At 50.2% G+C, this 12,442-nt stretch overlaps 3 protein-coding genes across 3 annotated transcripts; 2 read left to right on the top strand and 1 right to left on the bottom strand.

The window, feature by feature from the left end:
* The first annotated feature begins 5,080 nt into the window (after nucleotides 1-5,080).
* BU25DRAFT_83026 (uncharacterized protein) lies at nucleotides 5,081-5,666 on the top strand. Its single transcript, XM_033712152.1, has one exon. The coding sequence runs from the start codon at nucleotides 5,263-5,265 to the stop codon at nucleotides 5,602-5,604; it is 342 nt and encodes a 113-aa protein (XP_033566990.1). The 5' UTR covers nucleotides 5,081-5,262; the 3' UTR covers nucleotides 5,605-5,666.
* A 63-nt stretch (nucleotides 5,667-5,729) lies between these two features.
* Nucleotides 5,730-7,302, bottom strand: BU25DRAFT_330504 (uncharacterized protein; the record flags this gene model as incomplete). Its single annotated transcript, XM_033702362.1, has 4 exons — nucleotides 5,730-6,749; nucleotides 6,805-7,085; nucleotides 7,141-7,185; nucleotides 7,233-7,302. The coding sequence occupies 4 exons, from the start codon at nucleotides 7,300-7,302 to the stop codon at nucleotides 5,730-5,732; spliced, it is 1,416 nt and encodes a 471-aa protein (XP_033566989.1).
* A 961-nt stretch (nucleotides 7,303-8,263) lies between these two features.
* Nucleotides 8,264-9,483, top strand: BU25DRAFT_453980 (uncharacterized protein; the record flags this gene model as incomplete). The annotated part of the gene is made up of 2 exons (XM_033709842.1): nucleotides 8,264-8,276; nucleotides 8,336-9,483. The coding sequence occupies 2 exons, from the start codon at nucleotides 8,264-8,266 to the stop codon at nucleotides 9,481-9,483; spliced, it is 1,161 nt and encodes a 386-aa protein (XP_033566988.1).
* Between the last annotated feature and the right edge of the window lie 2,959 nt (nucleotides 9,484-12,442).

The following is a 12,442-nucleotide window of genomic DNA, read 5'->3' as shown; positions in this document are numbered from 1 at the left end:
TTCGCCGCAACCAAGGGTTCGCAAGCATGGCGCTGGATACCCTACCAACCGAACTGGATCAGCGAATCCTTGCTTTTCTTGATCACAAGGATCTTGAGCGTTTCTCATGGGTTTCGAAATACTACTGCAAGATCACGGAACCGTTCCTCTACCGTCATCTTGAGTGCAACACCAGCTCCAAGATCTCTGTCGGCTTTTCTTGACACTTATCGACCGACCTGATCTTGCGGAGCACATTGAAACGATATCGCTTGTAAAACCGCAGCCAGAGTGAAAATTCGGGCTTTGTTATGATCAGGTAACAGGGCAGCGTCTGGAGCAAGCCATCAGCGCGATACACAGCATCATCCAGCACGCACTCGGATCGGTGCCTGTTGCCGCTGCTTTGCGCGTTGCATGGTTCGGTGCTCTATTCTCAGACGACTTTCTAGAATGATCGCCAGCTTTGATCATCTGCCTTGCTGTCAACATCGAATCAATCGTGTTCGCACCAGGTCGGGCTGAGGTTGGTTTTCTCCTTGGCAGCCTGCTGGCAGACTTGCAATGGAGATGGTCTTTCGGGGCACCACATCGTCTGACCAAGATGCTGCTCTCGGTTTTTCGGACCTGGGGTGACGTGGAGCTCCCCGAACTGCGTCCTCTTGAAATTCTCTCTATCCAAGGCTCGGATTCCTTCGCTTTTCGCGACAGTCTTAGCTAAGAAGCAACTTCCGTGCTACAAACGGTGCTCATTAAAAATACGCTTGTGGCTCCCTCCTGCTTCGCAGATGCTGTCAGCAATGATCCGAATGTAACGCGTTTGATCTTGCGGAGATTAGACGTGGACGATTCCGAAGACAATCACCAACACTTCATCGATACCCTGATGAAGTCTTGTCCCAAGCTCGAGCATTTCGAATTGTACGATCTAGTCGCCGATCATTGGGAGGGTCTGGACGCAGTAGAGAATTTGCTGAAGCTCAAGACCCTCAAGTTTCTATGCATCGATCTTGACTTATTAGTCGACACTGACAGGAGTCCGCTTCTGATCCGTTCCCAAGAGTTTCTTCCGGTGCACCTCTCAGAGCTGCAAATCACCTCGATCGTCTACCACGAGCTCGAAGAACTCATCAAGGGATACCTTGCCGCTAACATGAATCTGGTCACAGGCTTGCTACATCTTGCCTCAAAGCTTTCTGCGAACACTTTACCCCTCACTATCGATTGGATGGATGACGTTCCCTGGGACGACCCTTCACTACGACAATGAACCCGCTTGTCAAGGCGGCAGAATCCTTGCACAGGAAGATTGATGTGCAATTTGAAGTTTATGATGGAGACAGAGGTGGATCGAGGTTGCTGGTTTCGAGTGCGGGACTTCACGATTAGGGGAGGGTGAAGGGATGAGAAGGCAGAATATTGAAGGTGAAGGCGAGTCTGTTCAAAAGTGACGAATTGAAGGTGCGAGACGCGGCTTCCCAGACAACAAGCTGCTAGCGCTACGAGCCCCATACTTGTATTTTAGTCAAACGGTTCGTTCGCCTACATTCGCTTTCTCGCCCCTCAAAACTGCATCTTGGCTACCTCCACAATCACATCTACCTCCTGTCCAACCATGTCACTCGAGGCGCTACCCACTGAGCTCGACACTCGCATCCTCAGCTTCTTTGACCAAGCAGGTTTGGTCACAGTTTGTCGTATGTCAAATACTACCACGAGCAAGCTGAGCCCTTGCTGTACCGACACATCACCCTCAAAGCACACCACGAACTCACCACGCTCTGTCTACTTTTGACCTTCGTTGCCCGAACCATCGTTTCTATCAGATGACAGCTTATTAGCCGCTCTGGTCCTTATCATCTTCCTTACCGCCAACGTTGAATCTATCAGCTATGGATCTGCGGGTATGACATATGTGGTGCTTTTTGGCAAGCTCTTTAAGGCATTAGTCTGAAGACTGCAACGGTCAGGATCATCCGGACTTCACTTGTAGCGTACGAAATCTACGTATCTGCACTACAGCAGTCATGCATATCTTCCTGCCACTTTCGCTGGAGACCATCATGATCCAAGATTGCAGCCAAGTACGAGTACACGGGCCTTTCTGGATCCTTGAACAGCTGCAGGACCTTGGAACTCATCAACACTGTGGTCTATCCTCGCATGATATACAGGTCCTTCGAAAAGGGTCGTGCTCCAAACCTAACAAACCTCGCAGTACGCGAAATGTTCTACGACATCATGGGGAAATACCAATTGGTAATCGACAAGATCATGCAGAACTGTCCCATGCTCGAGGTCTTTGAATCTGCCGACCTCGACTACCACGAGCTTCATGACAATGGCGACACAATAAGAGCGCTACAAAACTTGCCGAAGCTCGAAGTCTCAATGAGCTACGCATCGACCTCGACCTCTTAGTCGCCACAGAGGACAGAAACGATCTCCTCTCGGCAGCTTCATTCCTTCCGCCAAATCTGTCAGCGCTCCACATCACGCAAACCGACTACGGTGAAGTCTTCCATGTGCTTGCTCCTTGCGTCTGCTTGTTGAATGAAGACGACTCTCCGTTCACGTATACCATCGAGGACATCGGCTTCGGCGATAACATCAACAAGAACTGGCTGGGGCTTTCGCTAGGTACGATCATGTACCGTCTGAGCTTCGCAGCGTAATGGGGTTGTTACTGTATCTTGTTCAAGAGAGTGCTCTCAAGGGTTTGAGCCTGACACTGATCTCACGTGATGATGCCTTGATGGAAGACGTGGGCACGACAGAAACTTACGAAGCTGCAATACTTACAGCTCAAAACGCGATGACAACACCCATTGATCCTGTCAACCATGGGCTGTTCGATTACGAGCATCTGAAATGGCTCATATCTTCAACTTCGATCACGGACATGTCTCTCACTACCAACTAGGACGGTACTTGCGGAAATCATCGGGAGTGCAAGTTTCTGCTGTTCTCCGTTGCGATGAAACTCTGGAAGAGGACGGGCGTCGAATTTTGAGTGTATAGATGGGCGCAGGAGGATGAGTCGGAGGATGAGCTACTTGTTGATGTGGGCTACCATGGTCATTGGGGTAATGATTGAGACAGTGTGGAGTCTGTCAGTGGGTTTGCAGAGTAAGAAGGAGGTAAATCATGCGTAATTTCACACCAAAAGACAGGCTAGTACTTCAGTTTCCTGTATAAGAGCTTGGATCATTCCCTCGTTGTCTTGAGCACCCAATTGCTATTGCGTTCGCGTTCGAACGGCCTTGCCATGTGGGCGCGCGAGGCAGGCGCGACGCCGGCGAACGACACGCCTCACCTTCCAGCGTTCCTTCGCCTCACCACGCCACCACTGACGGCTCAGACGACGACAGCAGTCTGTATTACTGGCTGCCTCACTGCTACAATGTCGTTCGAAGCGTTGCCCACAGAGCTCGACAATCGTATACTCACCTTTCTCGATCACGATGCGTTGAATACAATGTCGAAAGTCTCGAGGACGTATCGCAGTCGTTGAGCCTTTGTTATACTGCCATATCGAGCTCACAACGAGCCATGACGTAGGTCTACGCTGGCTTGTCGTCACTCTTCTCTGTCGATCTGAGCTAGCGGCGCACATCAAGACAGTGAAGCTGATCGAGAGAGCCCGGACATCAGACGAGGTCACTGTCTCTCCTCAACGGACGCGCCATCCATATCAACTCCTCAAGCAAGCCTTTGGAATACTTCACAAGATAACCTCTGACGCGCTTGGTTCCAGTCCAGAGCTTGTACAAAATTGTATTTCTGAATGGGTGCCATCTTGGCTGATGACCACGTGGAAAGTTCCCTTACGCTGATCGTCTGTCTCGCTTTCAACATCGAGTCCCTCACCATCACGGATCGCACACTTCCAGGGAGTACCACAGGTTATCATGGAGAGCTTTCCACATCTGTGATGTGGGAGGTATTCCGTCAGTCCTGCCACAGCCGCCGCAATCTGTTTAGTCTGCAATTTCAACACCGAAAGGGTGCCAACTCTCGAATTTACAATATCTGGAACTCATGACGCGATCGCCAGTACAAACAATTACACTACCTCACCTTCACACGCTCCGCATCCAAGGCTGTGATGAGTTCTCGGTACCACATCCAATTCCATCCCATGCTTCACATCAACTTCGAACACTGGAAGTCATCGACACATATGACTCACCCAACAGCATAAGATCCATCTTCAGCGACGGCCGTGCCACAGATCTGAGGAGAATGGTCCTTCACAAATTCTGCCCCGTGCCAGATTACTCTTGTCAGCTTCTTGTTGACACGTTGATCAGCGACTGTCATAAGCCCGAATACCTCCAACTCGATCTGCTTGAAGCATATGATGATAACGGTCTTTACAAGCCTGTGAAAAACCTCACTGGTCTTACGAATCTTAGTACGCTACGAATCGATTTGGACGTCCTTACCAATTGCGACGACAGAAATGCTCTTGTCGATCTGAACAAGTTGCTACCGCCGAATATCAAAGCTTTGCACGTCACAGGGATTAACGGGTTTGGGTTTGAAGATCTCCTGGGACCGTTCCTGGATCCAGCTCGTCACGATTACCCCGATTTGAATCACTCTGTTCACTCAAAGACGTCCCCATTACTGTCTATTTCAGCGATTGCTCAGATATCGATTTTGATTTCATGAGGACTCTACCCAATGGCATTGCACTTAACCTGTGGTCAATGGAGGAAGCCTCGTTCAAGACATACAGACCAGCACGAGGCAGCGAGATGGAGCCGAAGTTACTTGTGGATCGTGACGGCTGGTATGATGACATGGCATTCTCGGAGATGTCTGAGAGCCAGTAGTCGGCAAGGAAAGGTTCTCACCTTGTTGATTACCTCCACGCTTTCTTGTAGTCGGGGTGAAAGCGGCACTGATCATTGACCTTGGGGCTGTGCAGTGAAAGAACGTCTCACGAACAGTGACTTGCTAATGTACCTATCCCGACATAAACATTAACTCTCACCCGAGTTCCTGTTGCGGTTTGTGGATAGTTTGCAAACAGGGAAAATTGAAGGATTAAACTGGGGTTGTATTGTATGAACTACGAACGTTATGTATAGGTGGGCAACAGTAAATAACGCTAGTGCAATGAAGCAGTCACCCTCACGTCAGGTGAGGTATGACAGGTGAGGTACGACAGGGAGGAGTCACCCTAAACCGTGACAATTCCTCACTTCTTTCTTCCCATATCTTCTGCTCACATCCACCTCACAGACAGCGACCTGCCATTCTTCCGTTGCCACCATGTCTCTCAAAGCACTACCTACCGGGCGCGACGAGCGACTTCTTGACTACCTCCACTGTAGAGAACTCAGTGCCATGTCTAAGGTACCAAAATACTATCGAAGAATCGTAGAGCCCCGCCTATACCGACAAACTCACCTCTCGGCTGCTCGCAATATCAACGCTCGCTGGTTGCTCTTGACACTCCTCTCAAGGAACGATCTGACAACACACATCAAACAGTTGGAAGTTGCCCCCGTCATGCTTGCATCGTTTCATTCGTGCTTCATCCCTTTATACTCCATGCTCGTAATGCCCATCGCTAATGTTCGCCTTCTACGCCGTGTCCTTGAACGCCTGTAATGCTTGTTGATCGTCAAAATCCTCTATGGATGATCATACAGCCTCTCCTCGATCGTTGCCCTCAACTTGTCCGATGGCCTGACTTAGAAGGACGCCTTCCTGTACCCGGTAGATGGTCCTCCTCCCTATGAGAAACTCATCTTTGAGCCCAGTCCCTTCAGACCTTCGCCGATACGCTCGCTCATGCCAGCGTTCATCTTCTCGCTCGAACCCTTCTCTGCCTTGATCTCCATACCAGCTGCCTGCATGTTCAGGCGCGTCAGGCGCAGTCTGAGCGTGTGGTCGTATGTCTCGGCCATCTTGAGGGCATCGGCGTGGACATCGTGACGCGGGTTTGTTGGTGGCGAGATGAGGAGTCGGTCGACGAGGTCTAGCCGTGCTTCAAGAGTCTTATCGTTGATCATCTGCTCCAGCTCTTCCTTGATCGTAATGCCTGCTGCAGCGGGGAACTTGGACGACATCTCGTCGAGTGTGACGCAGCTGAAGGGGATGAAGTACTGGACAATGCTCTTAGTTCGGATGCGACCGTAGATGGTACCCAGCACCTTTGACAGGTACACATCAAGGAGATAGTCGCTGCGGTAGCCTTCGAGCACGTCAAGACATGCGCTGTACTTGGAGTTGCAGAAGAGGCTGATGGCCTGGCGGATGTGGGGTTCAAGCTCGAGGAAATTCCTGAATTCGCTGTTGCCGAGCACTTTCGCCTGCAATTCGCTACGGTCCATCGATGCGAGCGCACAAAGACCGCCGTAGACTGCCACGTCGTTGCCAGAGAGCACCTCCTTCTGCCATGTGATGCCAGCAGCAGGTTCGGTCGTCAAGAAGGCAGGTGATGTGCCCAGAAAGTTTGTTGCAGCTTCCTTAAAGTTGCCAATGCACATGTGAGCGAGACCTGTGCAAGCTGACACGATGGGTTCGAGCTTGGTCTTATCCTCGCCCTTCAGTTGTGCTGCGTCCACCTTGGCCAAGTTGGACTGTACGGTCAACCATGACTTCTGCGCGACGCTGACGTATACGAGACGGAGGGTCATATCGGCAAGGTGCTTGTTCGAGGTGCAGCTTTCGCGCATCTTCATGTAGGACTTGTGCGAGTTGCTGTAGTCGCCGATATCGTAGAAGAAGTGGCCAAGATCTTCGTTGCCCATCTGTACCCTTGTCAGCTTGCAGTTCACAAGGATGCAGACTTTGGCGCACTCATACCCTAATGGACTCCTTGATCAAGTTGTTCTTGTACGATTTCAGCTCGTGTTCCAGCCTGTCCTGCTCGCGCTGCGTCTCCTGTGCCTTCTTCTCTGCCCATGTTGTGTCCGTCATCGCTGCAGGGTCTTGAGGCGCAACCCCACTCAGCTCCTCCACCAGTTGCAAGTAGAGGTTGACGTTCTTGCCTTTCTTCGCCTCCGTGATCGCCAGGCGGTATGCATCGAGAGCGAGGTACGGCGAGTGGGAGCCAATGTGATGGAGTCGGTCGATTCGTGTGTGGCCTGAGAATTTCTCAGCAACTGATCGTATGAGAGCCTCTGGGAAAGGAAGCCATACCAGCATAGTTGGCGATGTATGATTCGAGATCGAACTTGGGAGGGTCTCTCAGAGTTAGCGGAGGTTGACTGCACTGAAGATACCTCACGAACCCTTCACAATCAATTCGTCCTTGGATCTCCGCTGCTGGAAGAACAGTGACTGCTCAATATTGGACGCCATAGTTGTGGTGGTGAGGTTGTCTTCGGCGGCGTTGCGGAGTTGATTGGAGGTGGGAGCTCCAGGCAGCGAGTGGGGCGCGGGGCGGCGTCATGCCAAGCCAAACAGCTTCACTGTCTTTCGCGTCTGCAGCCCTTCACTCAGCATCACCACCATCGACGCATAAATGTACCGTAAACTGTGCACGTCATCGTAAACGAGTCATGCTACAGTGCCAATATCGTTATCCAGAATAGCAAGCAATTGGTTTCAAAGGTGGTCTACACCATATACTAGGCATCAACTGATGCAGACGACACTAGAAACTGTTTTCACAGCTTTCCAGAAAGACTGACGTATGGACTTCACATGGGATTATTGTAGCTCATTGCAGAGATGTAGAGACACGTGATCAACCACTGCCTGGGTCCTGGGGTTTTCTGTTTGCGGTGCGCCCTTCTGTTGCAGTAAATGCAATAAGTGAAGGTGTAACCGCGCAGGGCAGTAAGTCAGGGGTAACCGCGCGAAGCAGTAAAATCAGTATATTCTGTTGTGTTGTTGTTCAGTGTTCTGTCTCTCACTCGACCCCCAGCGGGGTCTGTTTACATGACGTATCTGTCGTTCAGACAGAAAGTGCTATTGGAACAGGCAAGAGCACTGCACCAGCACACGTGGCAGACATGACCGCTTTACTCCATAAACCGTCACACCTTCCGTGTCGCCCTTTCCTATCCAGAAGGAAAAGCTAGGGACCAAGACTAGGAAGTCGCGCGGGAGCTGCGACGAGAGAAGAGAAAGGACCAAAACAAGCGAGTGCAGAAAAAGCTAAACTGCGATCCATTCTACCGGGCACTCCATGTCAAAGTCACACAGCTCTTCGCTGAGCAGTTGAAGGTCGACAAAGCCTTGCTAGGCTCTGGCAAGCGGGCAAACTTGCGCAAGCTGTCTCTTGCCGCCAAGTAGGCTCCTACTTTTGGAGAGTTTCATGATAAGCACACGTTCGTCCTTTCCTCAATCGCCGAAGTCTTATTTTCAGATCCAGCGCAACACTGCCCAGATGCCAGTAACAGAGAGCTCTACCTCCGCCACGTCCGTGAGCTTTTCCGGAAACAATACTCGCCGCCGCTGCGAAAAGCCCTTGGAGTCGTGGAGCGAGACATTGCCGCCGAAACCTTCAACAACATCGACTACAACCATGTACCTTCGATCGCGGTGGATCGCTACACCAGTCTATTTATCCGTAAGGATAATGAGCGCTTCGCGAAGTATGTTGATGATGTCTTACTGGGGGCCTCCACAATCTCTGGTGTAACGCTGTTGCCATCGACGCTTGTTCGCAAGGCTTGCGAAACCGCTCCCTCCTGGGACACTCGCCAGGGCACAATATGCAGGGCTCAAGTGGACGCAATGCAGAAAGGGATCCAACGCAAGGTCATTGATGGTCAGTGGCGGACTCTGGTCGAAAGTGTCCGCAACGCTGGAGTGCTTCAATCATCCGTAGCTGTCTGTGACGTGAGCGGCAGTATGTTCGGCCCAAAGTTCAACGATGGTTCGACACCGTTACACTCGTCCATTGGACTTTCACTTCTCATCTCCGAGGTCACGAGCGGTCCATTTGGGGGATATATCATCACGTTCTCAGAAAATCCGCAAGTGCACGATCTCAGAGATGCGGGTCATAAACTGAATGGCTTGTGCCATACAGTGGAGTATGTACGACGCATGGGCTGGGGCATGAATACCAATATTGTTGCTGTCTTCGAGCATCTGCTCGAAATTGCGAAGGCCATCAGTGTATCGCAAGATGAAATGGTCAAGCAGGTCTTCGTCTTCAGCGACATGCAATTCTATCAAGGTATGGATCAAGCAGTCTGGGCGTCCTTTTTCGACCGCATCAAGACCGCCTACGCCGATGCTGGATATGACATGCCGAAGCTCGTCTTCTGGAACTTGGCCGGCGCGACTAGCAAGCCAGTGACCGTCGATGACCAGAACACAGCGCTTGTGTCAGGTTACTCGCAGGGTATGCTCAAAGCGTTCCTCGAAACTGGGGCGCTAGACGATGTGGAGGAGAATGTTAAGCAGGCTGTCGAGGGCGAGAACGGCATGGTGGAAGTCAAGAGGGTGGAGAAGATTGATCCACTTACGGCGGTGAAGAAAGCAGTCGAGCATAAAGCGTACAGTATGTTAAATATCGTCGACTGACTTAGCTCAACCTCAAGTACTGTTCGGTTAGATTTGCCAGGCCAGTAGTTCACCATAGCTTAGTTATAATGCATGCAAGGTAAATGTGTAGTACACTCATTAATGACAGTGTCTGATCCGACAAGCCCAAGAAGCACTTGCATTTTAGAAACACCCTGGGTTAGAGACTGCGTCAATAGGTGTGCACGTTTAGATGTTCGAGTCGAGAATCGCTGTACGTTCAAGGTGTCAGTAGTCTGACTACCTCAAGGCTGCTCTTTCAACACTAATACTTCACCGCAACGCTAAAATTACATCCCTAAGAAATACTTCTTGTCTTATACAACTTGAATGCAGTATTTAAAGAGTTTGCATTGCTGCCCCTGAAAATTCAGCATTTTTAAAGTACTGTTGGCTGCTACAGGAAACATTGATGCGCTTGACACGAAGAAATACATATTGTATAGATCTATGTGAGTTCTTGACAGAATTCCGTCGATAGCATTCAGATTGCAAAAATGCAGATGCGGATCGCAGAGGCGTTTGTGATGTATGAAACCGAGTGTGGACTAAGGACTGCTCTGGATCAGTCAAATTTGAGAACGTGAAGGATGAGTGTCAAACCCTTCACTTGGTTCTGGCTTGGCTACGGGTGGGAATAAGGTATTGGTAGCGATGAAGCATATAACCGAGAAGATCTTTGGCCGGTGAAGAGCTGAGCAAGCAATGCCTTACTATCCGTTCAAGGAGCTCCTTCGTAGTCATCTATCGATCATCTACGTTATCACATCATCAACAGATCGCACATTGTATACCTCCAACCATCCTGCATTCTTACTGCTCTCGGATTGGTGTTCATTTTGTTCTGATTGAGTTGAAATTGATCTAGTCTTATATGTTCAGATATATAGCTGGCCGGCCGCCCATTCCAGGTAGGATTTCTTGAATCACCGATATCGTTGAAAAATTCCTATCGTCTCTATTGGGCTGAGATAGCCTGCGCCTCGATGTAAGCGTTCGAATAAAACCACACGCGACAAGGTGACAGCACACGAAGGAGCTCATTTCTTTGGCACCACCCGTGAACAGCACAATCCACACCATTGAAAAAAAAAAACCTCGTAAGCCAGAAGAATGGCAGTCCCTACCTACCTACTGTTTTAATAGTCTTTGTGGATTTCGCTAAAGCTACTCGCAATTTCCAAGAGTGGGATATTGTCGAGATAGCGTTCGGAAAAAGCACCTTCGTAGTGGAAGATCTCGTAACGAAGAACCGGATCAGGCTATGTCGAGAATTGGTTATGCAGGCTCTGGTTGACTTGACCTCCATCAGGTCATCCATTCAAAAACGATCGGCAAGCAATGCAATGCAAACAACAAGAGTCTCCCTTCCATCACACCCACCTTCACCACTCATCTGCAACGCCCCAAAGGAATCATATATGCCCAATCCTGCGATATTCTTGGCCCGGACACTCGACGGAGAGCATCTCGAACCCGCGTTCAACATCATTTGGGCATCAACAGTGCTCTCCTGGGGTTTGTTTGAAGATCCGAAGGGTCTCCCTTTGCGCCTCACATCGTACAGTGCCCATATCAGCCTCGAAACGCGACTGGCACTGCTGGCTAGAGCTGTCAAAGCTCTAGTTCCGACGCATCTCAAGTATAAGCTGCTGTCGCGGGACACGTAAGAGTACTAATCTGCGGGCCGTTTTAGGACAGAAGATAAGTACTGGACGAATCACATTGCGGTAGTGACATGTTTCCGTCGAGTTGAAAGGTTAAGCGATGTTGTGTGCGAGCTCGGTACCGCAACCCTGGTCAAGGATGCCCGGTGTATTCATTAGTGCAACCGTAATGTGTGGCACATGTTGACGACCATTTGGTAGCCAGTGCGCTGATCGGTGTGGTGAACTGAAGGAAGTGTATGTGTACGACCACCCTTTACTTGGTCGCATTGAGGCCTAAATGAAGAGCTATACGTGCGCCGTTGGATAGAGAGCTTTGCAGGTCGCACTTGGACTCGTATTCCGGGGTGAATAGATGGCCACGTGTGCCCTTTAGCTATGCGACGGTCATGTGTGTAGTTAGTGGACGATATTGTTCTCCGCTGTAAGGAATTTCGAGAAGCGCGCAAATACAGTAAGCGCGCGGCTATGTCGGCAAATTCGCGAGTACATCATCTGTCCCAGTGTTCTTGATCCAGGGTGGGATTTACTTGACGACAGACGCTCTGGACGTCAAGAGTGTGAGTGGCCGATTTGGTTGCGCTATTGGTGTTGTTGAGGGGTTTCATTTGAACCTGCGCTTATGAGTTGCATCTTCGATGGGTCGTGAATCGTTCACACGCCCGTTTGATAATGACGAGGCTGCTGGAAATGGAAGAGGCAACTATAGCGATATGCAAGGAGAATGACGAAACGAATGGTGTACATTAATGGTGCAACGAGGATGAAGATCCCATCGCAAGGGGTGGCACGGTAGGAATCTTCAGGGGTTGTCCGCGGAGTAACTTATGCGGCAACGCTATGTAGATCAGACAGGGATCCCGACATGTTCAGCTTGAAGAGAAAGAAAGGATTCTAGGATCAACAAACAGGAACAAAGCGATGCCTCGCTCTTGGAGTTTCTGCCGCTTTAGGTGACAGGTAGGTCAAAGTCAGGAAAAAGTGAGGCGCGAACTTGCCTAGTGTGGGGAAATGTAACCGGTCGTGAATAGCAGGAGTGTGAGAACATTGGGTTCGTCTGGACTGAAGGTTAAACGTGCATTGACGAGCATTAAGGCTGAGTACACAACACCAGCATATCCTGCTCAGAGCAGGCACATCAGCCCTTACTCTTTTATCACGTCGATCCATTGCGAAGCCGTACCTTACACGAAAGGTAAGGTCAGCTCCCCTCTCGTCTACGGCGACTTTGGCGGTACAAAAAGGACGCAAGGTCTATGGTTTTCCTACCATCGTGAGAATGCCGTGGGTTT

Source organism: Macroventuria anomochaeta (genome assembly GCF_010093625.1).
Source record: "Macroventuria anomochaeta strain CBS 525.71 unplaced genomic scaffold BU25scaffold_2, whole genome shotgun sequence".
Taxonomy (NCBI): domain Eukaryota; kingdom Fungi; phylum Ascomycota; class Dothideomycetes; order Pleosporales; family Didymellaceae; genus Macroventuria; species Macroventuria anomochaeta.
The sequence above is the reverse complement of the archived record's forward strand: the minus strand, read 5'-3'. Positions and strand labels throughout refer to the sequence as shown.